The following is a 22,288-nucleotide window of genomic DNA, read 5'->3' as shown; positions in this document are numbered from 1 at the left end:
GCCTCCAGGCAAAAAGAACACCATGTCTGAGGGCTGCTTAGCTGTTTTTTTCCCCCTCAGTGCTAGATCAAATATTCAAATTCTACAAATTTCTATAATATGAATTGAAAATAACTAGACAATCAATTGGGAGGCCTGTTTTACATTATATCCATTACTGCTACTTTAACACTATCACACCTGAGAAATTATACTTCTTGTGGGGGAAAAATGTTGTAACTACCTGTAAAATAGCTTTGGACTTTGCTAAGTACAATAATTGATAAACAGTATCAAGATTTGCAAGAAGCTTTGGGATGACTAGTTCTGGTGGTTTGTGGCAATGAATGAAAAGGGATTATTTTTTCAGCACACACTGGATGAAATCAAGCAATCAATTAGATCAGTGACATTTAGGTTTTATAGCTTAAGACTGATAATTAAAATAAAAACAATTATTATGCACTTTTCTACAGAAGTTTACCATGAGTCAAAAACTTTCTAGTTCCTAATTTTCTACTCTTTTAAAAAAAATATCTGCCATTAAAGCAAATGACTTGTAAGATGTCATGTGTTCAACTGGTAGAAGTCACTTAAATTTTTTGCACATAGTTTAGGAATGTACGCGTTTCTATAGTAGGCTAGGAGATGGTAACTATAGAGACATTCTGACTAAGCATCATTCTGTGTTGAAATCCAGTGAGAAGCATCAATCCTTCTGGGAATAGCTGCCAAGTCTAGGCCCTAATCTTGCAAAGCAGGGTGGTGGAACTTTTCCCAACTAATTTCAATGCAATATGATTCCCACCATCTAAGTTCAACAGCCATGTTCCCCCATGGTGGCCATTGTTACTCTAAAACAACCTAGCTGACTCCTTAACTAATACCTATCACCTTTCTCTCATGCTGAGTCTACTTCTCTTCTGGTAAGGCAGAGGCATCTGTTAGAAGAGAGAGTTTGCCTCCATTAAGTAACATGAGTTTTACATCTAACTCTGAACACACAAAAGGGGCCTAAAGTCTATTTTAGGGGCTGCTTATTACATGAGTATGTATTCGTATAGGCCAGAGTAGCTAATTGGCTTTGACAGCTGTCAATTCTGACTTATAAAAATATACATCTCTGACAGACACAGAAGGAGGCCTCCTGCACCCATTTCCAGGTTACGTTCATTCTACACTAACTACCTAGAGCTCTCGGCATCGAAGAAGTTTGACTGGAAACTATAAGTAAGTAGAAGCTATCATGTAGACAGGGTGGAAAAGGACACCTGAAAATCAGAAATACAGGTTGACAAGGAGCCCCACCTGGACTGCATTTCAGCTTGTGTTTTTGCCTGCTGATGTGGCGCTGGCTGGTGGGGCTGGCACGGGGCTTGGGGAGTGGCTGGCACCTGTTGCTGAATTGTGCCAGTCTGGCACTGAGAGGGCACCCCAGCCACCTGAGACCCAGCCGGCGGCAGAGGGGATGAGATGTTCTGCTTCGGGGGCTGTGGCTGCTGCTGCTGCTGCTTGTATCGAGAGAGGCTGAAGAAGAGGCCTAGAATGGCCTTGAGGTTTCCATTCCTGATTTCTGCAAGAAAATAAAGAGATTCTGGTCAGCCAAGCCTTTTCTTTTTCCTCCTATTCACTAGGCTGCCTCAGCCCTCACATGAGTTTAATTCCTTTAGGACATGACAGACTTCCTGAACACTTAATTGGTATCACAGTCAATTAAAATCAGACCTAAACCGCAAAGAAATTAGCTTATTCTCCCCACTGGGATTAGAGTGGATATACCAGGCAAGTTATGACTGGATAGCTGGCAAGTACCAAGAGGAAATTCTCAGTAAGGACACCACTGAAAAAGCAAGCGTCCCTAGCAAGACTCTGCTTGTCCTCAGGCAGGGCAGTTGGCCCTGGATAAGGTGCTCTTTGGCACTAGGGGAGACGCACAGGTCTTGTTAGCTCAGCCAAGTCCATGTTCTAAGCCTCAAGCTACACTGAGTGTGCCAAGTGGCTGCCATCCCATTCCAATCCCTTGCTCAGCTTTATCCAAGCATCATCCTTCAAATAGAGGTCTCCCTTATCCATTGAATAAAGAATTAAAATTTGGGATAGGTGTAAGGATGGATAGGCTGTAATAACTTGCTTCCAGAAAGACCTCATGCGAAACATCCCCTAAACTAAATTAGTATAGTGGGAAGAATTTTTTAAGTGCGAGACAGTACTTTTCAGATGTGGAAATGCCCTTGCCTCAAGGCATATATTAAGAGTTGTGGAGACAAATGAAATATTTATTTGAAAGCAGAAGTTATAGATCTCAAGGGGTTGCTTCTTAGGCAATTCCTCTTTTTATACAGCACTTTTAACACCAGATGCCATAACCAGAATCTGAACTGGCCCTGAGGGTGAACTACAGAGCCACTAAGCATGAGGAACAGAAGAGGATGATACCAGAGGGGAAACAATCAGTCCCATCTGCTCTGCTGCCACTTCAGGATGGATTTCTTCTTTTGAACTGGCAAAGAGGTTAATGGGACATGGGGCCAAGGAAGGTTCCAGAGACTTGCTTCAGGGAAGAGGCAGTTTCTCCTGGTGGGGAGTGCATACCTCTAGCTGAACCCCGCAACTAGCAAAGCCAGTTCAAGAAGAAAGGAGGACTTCCTCCTGAGTGAGGAAGGTATGAATAGAGTTCTTTCAGAATAAGCCCTCTTCTTTGCATCAGGACCATGGTACGATGTGATTTGCATATTAGACAGAAACACATTATTTCCTGCTGGGGCAGTCAACATCCACTTCTGGAATCTATCCTTCACTCCATACTTTGGTAACAAACAGAACAGTTTCTGATTGCTGAGTATATTGCTGATATATATTTAGAAAACCTAAACCATGCATTCTAATCTGTATTCTACCATTCTCTAGATGTATAACTTGGGGTAAATCACTTAATCTCTCTGGGCTTCAGGAAAATGGTAACACTAACAGTCTGCACTATAACACAAGGCTGTTTTACAGATCATATGGGAGCACATGTGTAAAAGTGCTCTGTAAACAGTCACATTCTTCACTGCACTTGGTTATTTCATGAAGACCACAGTTCCAGACTCCCAAATTAGATTGCTATATAGCTCAGTTTCATACCCTACAAATGATGGCTTTTATGGTGCAAACTTCTAATTTATCATGCAAGCCATGAGATCTTTAGAGTAAGAGATATTAGTGGTTTAAATTATGCCAGGATGACAAGAGTAAGCCTGAACTGACCCAGCCAAATAAGGGTACCCAGCTACTGCTTATGAACTACTCTATTCAATGCAGGGAATAGAGAAAGCCCCATGGAGGTGGGCATTCCCCTAGCTTCTTTAGGGAATTCAGTTCTAACTCTTAAGCTCCTTCTCCATCCCAAGGAAACCAAAGATGCAGCATATACATGTGGCCTTGTTTCCAAATGTCCATATTAATACATAAACCTTTCAGGTGTATGTGAGGCAGGGAGGGATGATTTAGCTGTCTACTTACTTTATTCATGGGAAAACTGAGGCAACAAGATGAAAGTAGGTGGACAGTGACAGGAGAAAGGGACAGAATCAAGATGAGCCAGTCAAAAGCTGACCTTGAGATTAGCACCTTTGAAGGAACTTGGGAAAACAGACAATTGTCTCTTAACCATGAATTGATTGGAGGACATATGGAGACATGGGGCTAGTCATGATTATACAAACAATCCATTTAAGATTTATTTACAGCCTTTTAGTTATCATAAAGTTTATAATAACAAGGGCTACTACTAATTAGTTTGTATCAGGCTATGGTTGTCACATGCATGGGCCCCTTCAATCCTAATCACCTGAGCAGTGAGTATTGCCATCTCTCTGTTACTTAAGAGCAAACAGGTTCAAAAAGGCTTTATCTCAATTCCAAGGTAATAAACTCTGAGGCAAGCTGGGATTTGAATCCAGTTTTTGTGCAGCATGAAGTTTGCTTTCCTAATGCTGGGTGACTTGGCTTACTAGTATATCCATCATATGTAGTGAATTAAAAAGCAGACCAGATAACTTTTTTTTTGTTGTTAAACCAGCTAGCTGGTGGGTGTATATTCTTTTTTCTTTTGGTGTGTCAAGCATTCTATAACACAGTTTTTTACAAACACACAAGAAAAAGAAGGAGGAGGAACTTACTTCAGCAAATCCAGAGTCTCATAGTTTGTTCACTGAAAATAGTAGGGATATGCAAGTCAGCATCTCCATAAAATACAAGCCAACTCCAGTGTAGACAGCCAGAGTCAGTCTTGTCACATCCTCTAGCTACTATAGTCATCAAATCACAAGAGTTTCTTCCTTTGTCCCCTAAAGCACTTTTAACTGTCAAAAGGCATAGTGTTCCTCCAACAAAAATACTTTTCCTTAGGAGGCAGCATTTTTACTATAAAGTTCATTGAGGTTTGGAGCTTGAGATTGAATCTCTACAGTCTATCATTTATAGGCTTTGAGTTTTATCAAGATTAAACCTCTTTGAGCTTCCTATGGGCCTTCTATGACAAGTAAAGACTAAATAAGGAAAATGAGTGCCAAGTATCTAAGACACTGATTCTGTGCATCCAACTTTGGCTCAGAAAATATGGTCTCTCTCTACCTGTAGCCTCCTTAGTTCCTGTTCAGAGCTTTGCACCCAAAGGAAGCTCAAGAAATAGGTCTATTCTTCACATTTTCCCTCTAGGCCACAGATACTAGGGTTCAGAAGAAAATCAGTCATGAGAGATCTATAAAAATTCAATGGTGACATAGTTTCTGGTTTTAAAAATAGCTTTATTGTATTATGATAAATGTATAATCTATAAAATTAAGTGTAAAATTCAAAGCTTCTTAGCAAATCTAATAAACTTTAATTTTAGAATAGTTCTATAACACCCAAAAGATTGCTCATGCTCAATTGTAATCAATTCACAAACTTACTCTCAAGGAACCAGTAATTTGCTTTCTGTTTCTATAGATTTTCCTTTTCTGGACTTTGTGTGTGTGTCAGTTATGGGACTTTACTAGGGGCCTGGACACTGTCCCTGAGCTCTTCTGCTTAAGGCTGGTGTTCTACCACTTTGAGTCACAGTGCCACTTCTGGTTTTCTTGTGGTTAATTGGAGATAAGAGTCTCTGCCCAGGCTAGCTTTGAGCCATGATCCTTAGATCTCACTCTTTTGAGTAGTTATTATAGGTGTGAACCACCAGCACCTGGCTTCTGGACATTTTATGTAAGTAGAACCATATAATCTGTACTCTTTTTAAATATATATTTTTATTGTAAAGATACTGTACAGAGGGATTCTGTAGTCTTTTATATCTTGCTTCTTTTACTTAATGTTTTAAAGATTTGACTTTGTTAAGAGCCCTCGTTTCTTTATTTAACTTTTTATTTTTTGTCAGTTGTGGGGCTTGAACTCAGGGCCTAGGTTCTGTCTCTAAGCCTCTTTGTGCTCAAAGCTAGCACTCTACCATTTGAGTCACAGCACTACCTCTAGTTTCTAGTGGTTAGTTGGAGATAAGAGTCTCACAGGGCTTTTCTGCTTGGGCTGGCTTCAAATCATGATCCTCAGATCTCAGCCTCTTGAGTAGCTAGGATTACAGGCACGAGCCACTGGCGCCCGGCTGAGCCCTCATTTCTTATATTGCCTTTATTGGCAAGTAGTAGCTCACTATATGGACATATTTTACCTAGCCATTTCCAAATTTATAACCATATGGACTGTTTAATTTTGCTTTCATATTACAAACTCAAAACTGGTGGATATCTGAAAGCCACATAACCTATACCATGGGTGGTCCATAACAGACAGTATTCAAAATAGCTAGACTTTGTGTTCTTCCCACATTCCCAACTGGTATTTGTCTATGTGCCAATGAGGCCTGAAGAGCCAGCTCCACAGAGGAAGTCTAAAAACAAAATCCCACAAGAATGTTTCCCCCGTGGAAACATTTTCTAAGGCTTTAGAAACAGGGAGTCATTTGCATCCGATCAACTAGCCTCACCTTCTTAACTTCTACATAAAGGGAGGAAAGCACACCTAGAGAAAGAACTGACTGGTCCAAGGACACTAGCTAACAAAACAATGGAACCCTGCTCTTGGGGCTGCCCTCATGTAAACTGAAGTGTAAATTGCCCAGGCTATATTCCAGCTGCATTAGATATTAGAAGGCAGTATTACCTGAATGCAGAAGTTCATTTCTGACTGATTTCTTTTTTTTTTTTTTTTGGTCGGCCGTGGGGCTTGAACTCTGGGCCTGGGCGCTGTCCTTCAGCTCTTTAGCTCAAGGCAAGTGCTCTACCACTTGAGCTACAGTGCCACTTCTGGTTTTCTGGTGGTTTATTGGAGATAGGAGTCTCATGTTCTCTCCTGCCCGGGCTGGCTTTGAATGGCGATCCTCAGATCTCAGCCTCCTGAGTAGCTAGGATTACAGGCGTGAGCCACCAGCGCCCGGCTTCTGACTGATTTCTTTGTCCCCATTGGCTGCTAATAATCTTCATAATGCAATAGGTAAATCATGGCATGACTGATATGTAAAATAAGAGTTATTTTAGTTGAACATTTCTAAAAGAGGTCTCTTTAGTCGACAAAGATACATGTACTAGAATAATCTAATGCAAAGGAACATGCTGTATGAGGTAAAAGGAATTTGGAACCAAGGTAGGTGTTGCAAACTGCACAGTAGCAGAACTCTTAGCCAATTCCCTTCAGCCCTGATTGCATAAGGCCTGACACACCAATGGAAGATCATGGATTCTGGGTCAATGTTTGTACAGATGGGCTGGCTGACATGTGCTACTCAACCTTCTGGCCCACTCCTGAGACTCCCTGTGGCCAAGCCTGCCAATGTTACTACCCCTCTGCCTCCCTTCCCCCACCCCCAGCAGAGGTGGGATGAGAGTGTGGGAGCAGAACCAATGGGATCCCCTGTAGAGAATGGTTCGCTCAATGCTACACTCAGGTGATAGGAGTAAAGGAGACAAACTTCCACCTCTGCCTTCACCCTAGAGGTCTAGAGAGACCCTCAGATTTCTGGCTCATAATTAAAGTTGGAACAAGCTCAGTGTCTAGGTTTCTGGCCATCGTTTTACTTCAAAAGCATATACTCTTTCCCAGAGTCACCCTGAAAGATCTTCCTGTTCACATTTTTCCATTCTGCTAGGCTGATAAAGAGCTAGCCCATGGTCCTACCTCCTATTCCTCATCTTCTGTTTAGACTTCCCTTGACCTACACTTTCTGCCTGGTAGATGATTATTCACCCTGAAAACCTGGAAAGCATTGTCACTCTGGGAAAAAGCCCCCTAGCTACCTCAGGGGGAACTGATCTGCTTTTTAGTTGTTGTTATGACAAAAATCTATGCTTCTCACAAATACGTTTTTATATTAATTAGACTCAAGGCAGTCTTGTCTGACTGCCATGACTATCAATAGACTGCGGTACCTAGCACTATGCCTAACGTATAGTGCGTGTCCAGCAAATGTTTGTTGTACTCAGTAGAATATACCCTACCCCAACCTGTATTTCTGAAGGATGATGGACTCAGGTCCAGATGGCACAAGGCCCAGGTGCTTTCAAAATGGTCAGGGAAAAATGCCATCCTTTTCCCAGGGGCAGGCTGACAGATGGTTGTGACAGGTGGAGTGTGAGTGAGGAAAGGTTAGGAGGAGCAGATCATGAACATCACCCCAGGGCAGGGAGACCTAAGCTCACAAGACTTGGGCAAGGCTCTAAGTGCAAAGAGATGGCTGGAGCTTCAAGAGCAGAGGAGGCGGTAGTCCAGCAGCACTTCCACAAGGCTCATTCACTGTGGCCTCTGCCCCCAGGCAGCCGCTGTCTAAGACTAGAACAAAGGCCCTCTGTGACTGTCTAACAGGCAGGTCAGGGCAGGCCTGTGCTGCTGCAGTGCTACAGGACAGGTGCATACACCTCCCTTCCAAAACCAGCTTTAAGTCACTGGGTAAGGGTGGAGATGTCTATGGGGCTTTCCGACTGCTAGTATGTTTTCATCTGAGAAGCCTTGGGGCACTCAATCATCTTCAAAAGGAAACAAAAAAAAGCATTAAAACTATGCTTATTTATTTAAAACACTATAATGTTTTTCTGAAGATATGCAGGTGGCTTGAAACAGGCAGACGTTACTAACCTACTAAAGAAAACATCAAGCCTTTGAATTAACTGATAGACCTGCATAGCGACTGCCAACCTTGGGGGCCTCCCTCTTCCCACGTGTGATTTAGCCTGTCGGGATCTTGTTTTCCTCTGTATGGTGGGGATAATACCAATATTGATCTCATGTTGCTAGGGGTAGGGGAAATAATACAAGTGCTCAGTGACTGATGTGGTAGAGCTCAAGAAATGGTTTCTATTCTGTAATTTTATAGGACATTGAATGACTACCGATCAATTTGAGGATAAATGTCTTCAAAGACTTTAATCTTTGTAAATACAAGGAGTTGAGAAGAAATGGGGCCAGTTACCTTCCCAGAGAATACAGTAGTTAAGAATCAGACTCACGACCAAATACCATTGTCATTGCTCCTTTCATTCCCAAAGAAATCAATAACACATAATATGATTGATCCTATTGATCTTATTATGTAAGGTCTAATGACAGAATGTCATTGTAAGAAGGCAATGCTTGATAATTATGGAGATAGGACATTTCCTCTTCTCACCAGATTGACATGAAGGGGGAAGACAAGGGAATAAAAGCTCTGAAAGAATCACTCTAAGTGGGGATGACTGGCATTCCAGTCCTGAGGTACAAATCTGCTTAGCAGAAACTTGGTTGATCTGCTTCTGGGCCACATGAGTAAGGAGCAAGAACTGGAGAGATCCTGAATGGTGGAGGGGTTCTGCCAGGTGACAAGAGCCCTGTCCATGCATTATAACTTCCTGTTGGTTCAGTGTGAGAGGATTCCAGGGACTAAGGTGATAGTGCTAGCTAAATCTCACAAAAGGCAATCACAAAGGCCTTACAATAGGCCTGAATACAGCACAAGACAAGTTCCTAGTCAGCAGGATGGCACCTGATACCTGGACAGTAGCAGTTATGGCTACCAAGAGGAGGACAGCCATTTTGCCAGCAGTAGAACTCTGCCAACTCTGCTGTCCTAGTCCTACAGACTGTGGCACAAGAAGCAAGAAAAGAGAGGAAAGTCAACCATTCCTTCTCCTCCAACTTTCTAAAGCACTTGCATGGAGGAAAAGACATTTGAGTTGTTTGCAATGAATGCTTAAAAATGTGTAAGACTGGGCTGGGAAGGTGGTTCAGTGGAAGAATGCTTGCCTCACATGCATGAGGCCCTGGGTTCGATTCCTTAGCACCATATAAGCAGAAAAAGCTGGAAGTGGAGCTGTGGCTCAAGTGGTAGAATGCTAGCCTTGAGTTAAAGAGCTGAGGGACAGTGCCGAGGCCCAGAGTTCAAGCCCCATGACCAACCAAAAAAAATTGTGTAAGATTGAGTCATCAAAGTGTCCCAGTAACTGAATGTGACTGAAAGGTTATGGATTCTTGCTTAGGTATTGGTGAGTTTTCACCCATCAGGAAAGATGAGACACAACATAATACACTGAGGTAGTTATTGAAGTACCACAAGCCTCTTCATAGATATATCCCAGACTGATACCTCAATACACTGCCAGTGCATTCTTCAATGCTGTGAGGTCAACAAGGAGTAGAGGGTTGGGCATTCCTTTGCATGAAGAACATCCAAGAGGGACATGTCTCCTAACATTACAGATTAGAAGGCATTCTAAAGCTGATTCCTTTTATCTGTTTATAGCATGCCTAACTTATTATTCATATGCTCTCCCATAAGATACCATGAACAAAAACTCTGAAACCACACAGACCTTAGTCTACTCTTGGCTTTGCCACTATAGTGACATGTCTCAGGGATTTCACTCAGAATTTTTTAGGCCAAAGTTTCTTCATCTGTAAACAGGGGGTGTTATAAACTCCACCTTTAGATGTGAGAACTAGAGCCAATATGGATTAAGTCCTTAAGAGTATAGGTGTTTTTATTCATTTAAGAAATATTTGTTGCATGTGCCTTAGGGGAGAGAGGGGATGGATCAGATGGGGGAATAACAAGCCAGAAGGCAGGACAATGGGTAGATGGTGAGCGTCCAGTGGTCTCCTCAAAACCTGGAGGACAAAGCAGGTCTGCAGAGTCTGCTTGTCCTGAGAGTCTTGTTGCTGGTACTCTACTGGGGGACAGGGATAGGCATGCACATTAGATCCAATCTCTCAGAAGGTAGGAAGAGCATCTCCTGCAGCCTGCTGGTCAGCATTAGAATTTTCCACCAGTAGGAAATGTGTGTTCCTCTGAATGGGAATATAAGGGTGTTCTGACCCCAGAGGCTCAAGTAATTCTCATTCTTTATGGAGGAAGAGCCACAACTGCAGGATATAAAATCCGTCAAAGATCCTTCAATTAAGAGATGGGATAAGGGCTGACTAAAGCTGCTTTTGAGCCTTCTGGAAGCAGTGCACTTGTGCCTGCCCAGAGACAGGTCTAGTCCATCAAGGCTTACAAAAGGAAAATTTCAACAGTTCCATTCAAAGATATGCTATGTTCAGCAGGCTTTAACATTAGCAACTTATTCTACCCACTCCCAATACTGAAAGAGACTACAGCACAGAAATACAATATAGCCAGAAGAAAAAAAAAAACCCACAAATTTCCACATGGCAAAGGCAAGAAACAGTCCCCACATAGAAGTCCTTATGTTTGAGAACTTACCAGCTCCATCTGGCTGTTATTTTCTGCATTGCTTCCCTCTGCCCCACCCTGACTACTAGGGTCCATGCTCCCATGCATCTCTTCCAGAAGCACCTTTACTATGGAAAACTATCATCTGAAGCCCTAGTTGCTCTACCTGTTCTGGGAAAACTGGAGGCAGGTGCAGCCTAATGAGTTTGGGAGGATGCCGGGCCTATGGTAGCTTCTGGGCTGGCAGCTGCTGGTGTTTACTAACAGGAGAGAGAGGGAAAGATTCCAAGTTGAAGTGTTGCCTGAGGAGAATGAGAATTCTGACCAGGCAGCTCCAAACCAATCAATACCTTAACTTAACAGCAAAACACCAGCAAATATTACTGTGCTAATTAGTCACCAAATTTAAGTTAATTAAAAACTTACCAAGATGTAAAAGCACAGTATTGCATTAATAAATCTCGTAGCTTTTTTATTTTTTTGAGAATTTGGATTTGAACTCAGCGCCTCACAATCACTTGGCTTGCTTGCTTAAGGCTGACACTTTACCATTTTAGCCATGCCTCCAGTTTTACTTTTTGCTCATTATTTTGGAGATGGAGTCTCATGGACTTTTCAGTCTAGGCTGGTTTCAAAGTGCCTCCTCCAGATTTTAGCCTCCTGAGTAGCTAAAAATTAGGAGCATGAGCCACCAGCACCTAGAAACCTGTTTTTTTTTTTTTTTTTTTTAGATACTGGGATATGATCTCAGAGCCTCAAGCTTACTAAAACTGGAAATTGAGCCATTCCTCTAACTCTCATGATTTTAAAGGGTGGCCTCTTTAATACAAGAGATAAGGATTAAGCATTTTCCCCTGGGAACTGTATAGTTGAAGTATGTTTTGTGGTTGATATTCTCTTTCCCACAGAGAGAGATAGCCTAACTTGATAAGCAGCAGAGGCACATGAATCAAACCAGCTTTATTTAAGCAGGTCCTTCTCCAATTGGAGTAGCTTCCCCTTATCACACCCTCAGTGTCTTGCAGATGGGAATGGTATAGTGGCTACATTCTTTACAAGTACTTTCTTTGGGTTGTCATAAGATTGACATTCTCAAGTCTAGGCAAGCATTGAACTGTCTGAAGGAAATCAAAACCAGAAGAGCCCACCAGCACCCCTAGTCTTGATAGTGGTAATGTCATTAATAGGTGGATGTTGCTATTGAAGATACAACTCCATAACAAGTGCTCTCTGACTTACCTTCTGCAGACAGTCCCTGGATGTTTATTCCTTTAGCAGCCAGGAAATTCAAGCAGGCATCTATGTTTTCAATCTATAGAGGAAAAACACAACAACATATGTTTAATGAATATTCAGCCTTCTCCAGAGCCACCTCTTATTAGGGTCCAGGAGCAAACCAAGTACCATAAAAGTAACTATGGTTGGATGGATGGATGCAGGGTAGGACTCTCCTTTGTCTGTTCTTTCACAGGAAAAGGTTACCTAATATCCCAGTCACTTAGTGCCAAAAGTCCAGGCCTTGGATTGCTCACAGCTGCCAAAAATAACCAGGGTGGAACGAGAGCTTTCATCTTGATCAATGTTACCAGTGCAATCCTGAAAACTTGAGTAGTTGCCAGAAAAATGGAGGTGGAGACAAATAGACCCGCCCACCTACCAGCAGCTGGAAGAAATTTCCAACCACCAAAGAAGCAAAAAGTCAATGTACAAATGGTGAATGGGAGTTTCAGCAGGAATGTGGGCAGTATTTACTCACAAAATTCTCGGGATGTCAGGCATTGCAGATGACCAGGGAGAAGTGTGACCTCTGAATCTTTCTGTCCTTTGTATTCTTTGGATAAGAAGGGACCCACAACCAGAGTCTGGGAAGCTTTGCATGTTTGCTAGAGCTGATGCCAAGGCCAAGGGCAAACCAATGTGCAGCTCTCACAAAAACACAGGTCATTCCTAAAGTTCCTATTTGACTTCAGTTGTCAGGACTAATTAGTTTCTGATTTAAAAGAAAATGTTTTTGTTTGATTAACTGGGATTATAAGTAAAAAGAACTTGCTTTTTAATTTGGCAGAGCAATCTGAAAAATTTTAACTTTTATCTCATAATAGAAGATCTCCCCTCCCCTCCATAGTTAGCCTACCCCACAAGATTACTCAGGCTCCATCAACATTTTTATTCTAGAGCTCTACCACTTGAGCCACAGCTCTACTTCTGGCTTTTTGGTGGTTCATTGATTAATTAAACTTTCCTGATTGAGTTTGCTTTAAAATGCAATCCTCAGATCTCAGCCTCCTGAGGAGCTAGGATTACAGATGTAAGCTACTGGTGGCACCCGGCTTCAAATCAGTATGTAAACCATGGAGTTTATTTTGAACTAATAAATATCTTTCATAGCATACACATTACCCATCACCAAGAAGTTCCTTGGCATTCCTCATGCCAACAGAAACTGTGAGGCATCTATCTACATTTTAATTGACATTAGTCATAATCACAGACTGTGAAGCATCTACACATAAAAAGCTCTGATTTGAGTAGTCTGGCTTCAAAGGAGTCTTTCTGAAGTTCATGTCCACTCACTCACTGATGTCTAGCATCTTCTTTCTCTACCCTAGAGTCTACAGTTTCCAAATGCATTTAATTAGGCTACAGGGTACCTGAGTGAAACTATGCTGAACTAACAGGCAATCTACTCAGTCCTGTGCTGCAAGTTTCTCTATTCTTGCACTTTTGGCACCAATCTCCAGCTTCTTCTAAACATTTAGCTCCCCTTGCAGGGTCTCATCTGCCAGACATTTTTCTCACCCCAAGAATACTAAGTGAATGCAATTTCTTGCAAACTGAGCAAATGCTGATACTATAAGTTATGGCTGCTACCATCCCAGGAAATCATTCCTTATACAGTTGGAAGGAAAGTGAGATTGCCTTTTCTATTTTCTTTTCTTTTTCCAATTGCATTGAGGTTTGAAATTGGGGCTTTGCACTTACTAAGCAGATACTCTACCACTTGAACCATGTCTCTACCCGTTTTTGAATTAATTACTTTTTTAGGTGGGATCTTGATTTTTTGATTGGGACCAGCCTCAGACCAAATTCTCCTTAGGGATGCCTATCACATAGCCAAGACCATTGGTATGTACCACCATCCCAGCTTATTTGTAGAGATAGGAGAATCTAACTTTTTGCTCAGTTGTATTCAAACCATGATCCTCCTGATCTCAGCTCCCAAGTAGCTGGTATTAGAGGCAAAAGCTACCATGCCTGGTAAAATTGCTTTTAATCTCTCCTTTCTTCTGTCCACCCCCAGAATTACTGATAGTAATTCAAACTTATTCAACTTATTCAAAGTACTGTCATCTTGAAGGGAAGGATGAAGGGAAAGAAGGAGGAAAAGAGAGAGGAAAGGAAAAGGGGAGGGATTGTTTGCAAGTACCTTGTGGACTATGTTTTGGAGCAACATGCTTCTACTTGGAAGTGCAATAAAAATTCTCTCAATTATTTTACCCTATTATAAACTCTGCTTTTTAAGTGAAAATGATAACTATGAGATAATATTTACCATGAGGTCTAGTTTCTACTGTTTGTACACAGTGAAAAATATACCCCCAAACACTCAAAGGAGATGGCTGCATCCATAGGAATACAATTACATAAACTTAGTTACTTTTTAAATTTTATATGAGCTCTCACTATGTTGCCCAGGCCAGTCTCAAACTCCTGAGCTCAAGCTATTATTCTGCTTCAGCCTCTTGAGTAGATGGGACTGCCAATATGCATCGTTGCACCTGGCTGAAGGTATCATGATTATGATAAAATTATGAAATTCATTTTCCACTCCTCTCCTCCTAGAATCGTATCCTACTCTTTTAATATCTTGCATAGCACTAATAATATCAACTTAGGCAATTATGTTCTCATGGAAAAAGAGAAAAAGGAAAACCTAACTATATCTGAATCTCTGTTAATGCAAATATTTTTTAATGGCACATTCATATTTATCCTCGAGAGTATCATGTGGATGAGTTGTTATAGGTAGGTAACTTTTTTTTCAACAGTGTAGCAGTGTGACAGTGAAGAAAAAGAGTTAGGAATATAACTCATGCACAGCCCTGACCTATCATGCACCACACCTTGGGTTTGATCCCTAGCACCAGGAAAGGGAGAAGGAAGAGTGCCTCCAACATATTAAAGAGAAGCAACGTTCAACTATAATAGTGCATTTATATAGAACTCTTTCCTTCCAAGAAAAATAAAACGTATTTGTTCACCACAGTTCACACAAGATGCCTGGGGGCATAAAGAACACTGTCAACTAAAAGAAGATGAAATACAGATTGCACTTCCAGAAAAATGTTAAAACTAGAAATAAAAACTTGGTCATTATTTAAAAGATCATTCATAACAAAACACAGCATTACCTACCATACATAGTAGTGTCTTCGTGCAAGTCTAGCCTTAATGCATTTCAATTCAGCCAACTTTTGGAGCTTATTTTATGTTAAATTCTATTTTAAAATGGTAGATAATTATATATAGGCTGCCTCATAGATGCCTTCTTTTACTTTCTTAAGTTCTATCATGGTTTTGCTTAACATTTTTTTCTGCTGGATAGGAGAAGGAACAGCTTGGCTGTGGTGGCAACATTTTGACCTGTTCCAATGAGGTCAAGAGGTTGGTACTACTGGCTAGAGGTGGATGTTAGATGATGCTAAACATTTCACACAAGTATGCTCTTTGTAGAGAAGAATTATCCAGTCCAAAATGTGGACAGAGCATGTGAAAGCTCCACTTGGATGATTCTTGTATGCACTTCAATCAACTTAACTGTGTGGCTGTCTGCTTTGAATCAGGTCACTAGGCTCCATTCTTTTGATGGTACTGGTTTCAGCAAGTGTTATATGTTGGAGAAAATGAAGTAAAATACGATTTTTTAATAAAAAAATTTTTTTAGTGGTACTGGTGTTTGAATTCTGGGCTTTGTACCTGGTTAGGCATATGATCCTACCACTGGAGCCATACTCCTAGCCCTTTCTGCTACTTCTCAGATAGAATTTTATGTTTTTACCTGGCCTGGCCTGGCAGTCCTCCTAACCTCCACTTCCCATGTACCTGGTATTATAGATATATTTTGTGTCTGGCTCAGATTAGACTTTTGAATGAAATTATCAGGTCAATGGCCTAGCTAAGGATGGACCCAGGTGATCAACCTTTGTGTCATAGTGACAGGGGCCTATACACAATCCTCCTTTTCAGAGTCCAGAGACATTCCACATTCACCCTAATTCCTATTGTTTTCAGGAAGAATTGGGACACATAAACAAGTAAACTATTAGGATGTTTTGTTTTTAAGGGGACAAGATGCCTGGGGGCATAAAGAACACTGTCAACTAAAAGAAGATGAAATACAGATTGCACTTCCAGAAAATGTTAAAACTAGAAATAAAAACTTGGTCATTATTTAAAAGATCATTCATAAGCCCATCAAGCACCCTGAATTTTTCCCCTCTACTATAAACTCTGTTCACAGAAGGAGTTCAAAACAACATTCCTTGAGTCTGAAACCCACTCTTTAATAATGTTCCATTAAGGTTAAAAATCGTTCCTGACAAGGCGGCCGAGATCCGCACTCTTTTCATCTGCACCCCAGGAAGAAGTGAGTCTGGGGAGCAGAAAAGGGTCAGATCTGGATTCCAACCTCCTGCTTCATTTGGAATGAGATCAGAAGGGGAGACGGGTTCTTTGATCCAGGCCCTCTTGTGATTATAATTCACCTTATAGTATTCCTCCAAATACAGTACAGGTAAACAATCTATCTTCAGGTATTGTTGAAACTGAGAGGCCCTATCCCACCTCAAGAGTGACATGAACTGAGCAGTAGCACCCCAGTGCTCATTACAGAGCAAAAATGTCCTCATACCATCTCTAAGGAGGCTCGTGGCTCATGTGTGATCCAGACATCCAGTGTGAGATGAGGATCCTGTTAAAACTGGGAGGCAGAGCAAGGGAAAAGACTCTTAACAAGAAAAATATGTAAATACAGCCAAAGAGGTTCATTAACACATAGTGGCCAATATAAACTACTTTCCAAAATTAGCTGGGAAAAAAAAAATCTGTGCAAAGTCTGACATTCCAGTGCTGCTGAAGGGAAGCAGGAACTGGGTGAGAAACTATAGTAATTGTTGCCATAGAATCAACTCAAGTGCTCTGGGATCAAGTTGTTGGAGTCCTCCAGCATTAGCTGGGGGGAGAAGCCAGGGGCCATCATGTGACCTGGAGACACTGGGAGCAGAAGAACACTAAGTGGAGGGAGGCAGGAAAAAGGGAAAGATCAAGAAAGAGATGTATCTGCCTCCAATTCTCTTTGTTTTAGAAGCAAACATGACCTCTACCTATGTACTTCTTTTTCCTTGTGTTAGCTAGATATCTCATTCTCAGGATGTTTTTTGTTTTGCTTTGTTTTAATTTTTTATTGTCAAGGTGATATATAGAGGTGAACAGGTTTTCACAGTCTCTAGATTTTAGGTTTGTGGGGCAACTTCCATGGGCTGTGTATGTTACAGCCTTGGTCTTTTCCATCCACAAGTCCAGCCCTACCCAGGACAGCCAGAGAACAAGTAGAATCCAAACAAATGTCACACAACTGGAGAGAGTAAGAGAGAAGAAACAAATGGAAAACTTCACATTTCAATCATGATTAAGGCTGGCCTGGGCCCCATGATAACGTAAAATATGCAAACCTCGGAAGAACTGTTGTATATCTCCTTGGTAGCTTAGAGACTGATCAAATACCATCTGTTGTGGCAGTTGTCATGGCAGCATTTTTCTTGAATACCAGTGTAGCTCAGTGCAAAGCACATGAAAATGATTAATGCAAACGAAGACCATCTCTACGGGAGCTATTGCAGCCCAGGAAAAGATGGTACTCTAGGCATCTCAAGTAAATTGGGCTTGAGGGGTAAAATGTTTATTAACATACTGCTTGAAGTATAATCTCTACCCTGGAAGGAAGGTCACATAGTTGTTGCTTCAAAGTCCAGCATTATTACAGCTTTTTTTTTCAATCAAAATGCCCAAAGCATAGCTAAAGCTAGTAAGGCTGATATACACTCTGCCGATTCTAACAGCATTAATAAAGCTAGGTGCTGTACCTACTCAGGAGGCTGAGATCTGAGGATAGCAGTTCAATGACAATCTGGGCAGGAATGTCCATGAGACTCTCATCTCCAATTAGCCACCAGAAAAGTGGAAGTGGAGCTATAGCTCAAAGTGGTAGAGCACTGGTCTTGAGCAAAAAAGCTCAGGGGCAGTGGCTAGACGCTGAGTTCAAGCCCCAGGACTTGCCAAAATGAAATAAAATAAAAGCACAATGCAGCCAAGCAGCTGGTGGCTTACACCTGTCATTTTAGCTACTCACAAGGCTGAGATCTGAAGCTCGGAAGAAAATTCTGTGAGATTCTCATCTCCAACTAACTACCACCAACAGGCCAAAAGATGAGCTATGACTCAAGTGGTAGAGAACCAGCCTTGAGTGAAAAAGCTAAGGGACAGCACCCAGGCCCTGAGTTCAAGCTCTAGTACTGGCCCACACACACACACAAACACAGCACAGCACAGCATAGCACAGCACAGAGCACAGTACACCTTTAGTATGTGGAGCCTTTACCACATGCAAGTACATGTGAGCCTCATATCTGATGTTTCTATTTACTGTAAACAAATCATCATCCATTCATTTATCTGTTCATTCACTCATAAGTTGTTATTAGTTGTGGTTGTTTTTGTTTTGTTTGGGGTTTTGAAAGTGAGCTTTTCTTTTGTTTGTTCTGAATGAGTCTCAAATTCCAGTTGTATCCCAGAATGACATTGAACTCATGATCCTTCTGCTTCAGCCTGCAGAGTGCTAGTATTTCAGGTATTCCATCATGCCTAGCTCCTTTACTTTCATGTACCAAAAACCTACTGGGTATTAGGCAATGTGTGGGCACTGGGTATCCAGTAGTGAATAAAATATGTATAACTTTTGACCTTTATAGAGTCTATATGTCCAATATAATATAGAGAGGAATGAGGTGGGCTCCAGTGATACTTAGGGACTAAAGAAGAGGACAGGAAGTGTACATCAACATCTGTGGCCAAATGTAGTCAGGATATCTGTTTCATATCTAAAAGGACAGGCTTTTCCTCATTTATTTTTTTCTAGAAATAAAATTTAAAAAGAGAAACATATAAAAGCAAGCCTGTACTTTGGGGAAATGCTCTCCCAAGCGAACATCTGTCTCACCAGTGCTGTTTCCTCTACTTTCCGAAGGATCATGATCTAATGCCCTGATTTGTCTAGCTTCTTTTTGGTCTTTGTCTACTTACCTCTATGCTGGGGTTTAGCACCATCAGTACAATCATAATACTTGGGGGTCATAATGGTCCTGGAGAAGCTCAACCCCATACAGCAGACCTCATAGGGCTCTGACCCTAGTGTTTTACTTGTAGAAAGGACCTTTGAATGAGGGAATATATTTAAGTTTTCCTAGGTAGGGTAATACTTGGAAGCGTCAGGATCCATGCTTTTATCAGCCACTCAGCTGGCTTCGCTGATGTATCAAACCAACTATGAAGAGAAGTGAGGAGAGCCACACCATGGCTAGATATGAGGAATATGTTTCTGAAGTTCTGCTACACAGAAGGATAAATATAATTAACAATATTGGATTGTAAAATTCACAATAGAGCCAAATATGGATTTGGGATGTTTTCATTACTAAGAATGATAACTGTTTGAGATGATGGATAGGCTAAATATTTCAAGTTCACACACAATGTGTAAATGTACTGAAGTATCATCACACTGAATCCCACAAAGATACACAATTATCTGTCAAAAAATAAAAACATAATTTGTTACTCTTTTTATTTTATTAAAAAGGCCAATTCTGTCCACTAACATGAAGAGCTCCAGGTTCTGTGTGCCAGCTCTGAAGATTCAGGCCATCAAAACTTTCAGAAAGCCAGCAAGGGCTCTGAGAATTGAGGCTGGGGCTGGGTACGTCTTAAAACTCTCAATACCAGTCTGTTTCCCTTCCTGCTTTATTGGCTTACCCAGCTCCTTCCTTTCATTTGGCAACATTATCGACTATACCATTTATAATATTTATAACTTTAGCCTTCCAAGATGCTGTCAAGAATTCCTTAAAAACTTTATGGGAGTCTCTCTGATGTTATAGCAAATGGGTAAGTCCATATGGATATAAAAAAATCTTTCTAGAAGAGAAAAAATTAAAAACAAGCATCTCAAATTCCTCCAGTGAGTATCTTTTTCCACTTTGTTTCCAACTGCCTAGAACATTTTATTTTCCTATTATTTTCTGACCTCTCAATTTTTCTCTTGAAAGAAAGAAAAGACTGAGAGGGGAAGTATAGCTAATATACTAGCAGTCAGTCCTTAGTCTGGAAGCTTCCTTGTAAACTCTGTTGCCAGGCTCTGTTCCCTTCCAGAGATGGAAACCAGCTTCACCAAGAATGGGTGTTGTTAGAAAACCTCAGTAGGTGCCTTCTTGTGTTGTTAGCATTCTCCTCTGTATTCTATTTCTCCTATTACAACTTTAGAATAACATGCCTAAACTCCCTAGCATTGTCAAAGTCAAGGACTCCAAGTTAGAAGCTAGACACAAACACAAAAGAGAAAATGAGTAAGGCTAGAGAGAAATATTTAGAGGACACAACAGAGGTCTAGAGTTATGGGGGAATAGAGGGTAGAGGATAAGAGGATATTGGTCAAAGGATACAAACTTTCGATATAAGATGCACAAATTTTGAAGATCAAAGGCATAACAGGGGTGATGATGGATATGTTAGATGGGTTTATTATGGTAATCACTACACAAAGTATATATGTTATAGTTTGGATCTGGAATGTCCTCCAAAGGTCTGTGTTAGCACAACTAGAAAGTAGTAGAAAGTAGTAGAGCTTAGTGAGAGGTCTTCAGGTCACTGGGGAAAGGCCCTTGAATGGGAGAGAAGAACCTTGTCTCCTTTTCTTTATCATTTGCCTCCTGATCTTCATCAAATGAACATTTGAGTTTATCATATGCTCCCATCACAATGTTCTGCCTCCCACAGCTATAAAAGCAATGGGGTAAATTGATCATGGACTAAAACTTCCAAAGCCATGAGCCAAAATAAACTTGTTCTCTTTGTACACGGATTTTCAACTCTTTGTTATAGCAATAGAAAGCCAACCCAGTATATAAAGGCTATTATTTTAAGGCTTTATAGTCTTCTACAGGAAACTTTGGCTTTGCCCATGGAGAAGAAATAAAGTTGGACTCAAAACAATAACAAGAAATCCAGAACTTAAATTTTCCCCAAACACACACTGGAGAATCTCATCCAGGAAGAAACCTGATGGCAATCTTACTCATTCCTTGAAAAAATAATGACTGGGCATCTTCTCTCTTCCATGTCCTGCTCCAGAAACAGAAAACACAGGAGACAAGACAGTGTGGCCCTTTCTTGAAGGGGCAGCTTGTGTCCTGGGGCAGGATCTGACCTGAAGTAATCACTTCATTAAGCATAGTCACAAATGTATTAAAAAATAACTTACACAAACCTGTTCATTATGCTCTTCCAAGAAAGTTGATATTCTTTTTTTATATTTGCATATTTATATGCTTCAACCTGTACTACACTACAGGGCAGAACATAAATGCAAAATTAAGATAGTATACCTTGAGCTTCAAGAGTATATGTCTCCAAAGTGCAGCAAATCCTAGTCTTGGAAGGATCCCTAGAGCATGTAAATATCCCCATAAAATAAATATGTATAAAGGAATATGATGTGCAATAATCTATGGAGGAAGGCCAAGTGCTAGATTTGGTCACTAGAATGAAGACATCCTAGTCTGCCCTGTTATTTTCTGCTTCTTTTTTAGCACCCTATGTTGTTAATGTCTGTGAGAAATCTAATTGAAAACACATCACTCTGCTTCCACTTCAATATAAAATTCTGCTAGCAATTAATGAGTCACTAATATATTCCAGGCACAATAGCACAATCTATTTTTTAGCTGTCTGTAGGTATGTCTAAAGAGTTGTGCTTGAATCACAGACCATTAGTAATCATAACTCATAATTTGGGGGATTTTTGCAAGTAATTAACAAAGTATCTTATAATAATAAACTACAATAGAAACTACAGTAGTTCCAAATTCTAAATATCAGAAATTATGAGAGCAATTAAAGTATTATTAGTAATTAAAATAACTCTTGACCTTGCTTACTGCCATAACCAGAATCACATAGTCAAAATTCATGAAAGAGAAGAACAAACTAGATAAATAAAGTCTCTATTACAGGATATCTTTGAGCTTTCAGGGGCTATCAGATACCAGATACCCAAGCAACTGTGAAAAAAAATGACAATTTTAACTTGCCATATAATGCTAATCTCTGTTACTATTTACATCCTGTGCAAGTACTCAGTCAAGCTAATTTTTTTAATTTAATTTAATTTTATTTGTGAACATACTGTACAGAGGGGTTACAATTACATGGGCAGGATAATGCGTACATTTCTTACCAAGCATTGCATCCTCCTCCTTT

The 22,288-nt window shown here is 40.7% G+C and overlaps 1 protein-coding gene across 1 annotated transcript in view; it reads right to left on the bottom strand.

Moving 5' to 3' along the window:
* Positions 1–22,288, bottom strand: part of Nav2 (neuron navigator 2) — a 387,125-nt gene that overhangs the window by 224,655 nt on the left and 140,182 nt on the right. The window contains exons 4-5 of the mRNA XM_013019543.1: positions 11,939–12,011; positions 1,288–1,552 (exon numbers count right to left, since the gene is read on the bottom strand). Coding sequence (XP_012874997.1) covers positions 1,288–1,552; positions 11,939–12,011 — 338 coding nt within the window. The remainder of the gene's footprint in view (positions 1–1,287; positions 1,553–11,938; positions 12,012–22,288) is intronic.

Source organism: Dipodomys ordii, unplaced genomic scaffold (assembly GCF_000151885.1).
Source record: "Dipodomys ordii isolate 6190 unplaced genomic scaffold, Dord_2.0 Scaffold46, whole genome shotgun sequence".
Taxonomy (NCBI): domain Eukaryota; kingdom Metazoa; phylum Chordata; class Mammalia; order Rodentia; family Heteromyidae; genus Dipodomys; species Dipodomys ordii.
This window is presented reverse-complemented; position numbering and strand designations above follow the sequence as displayed.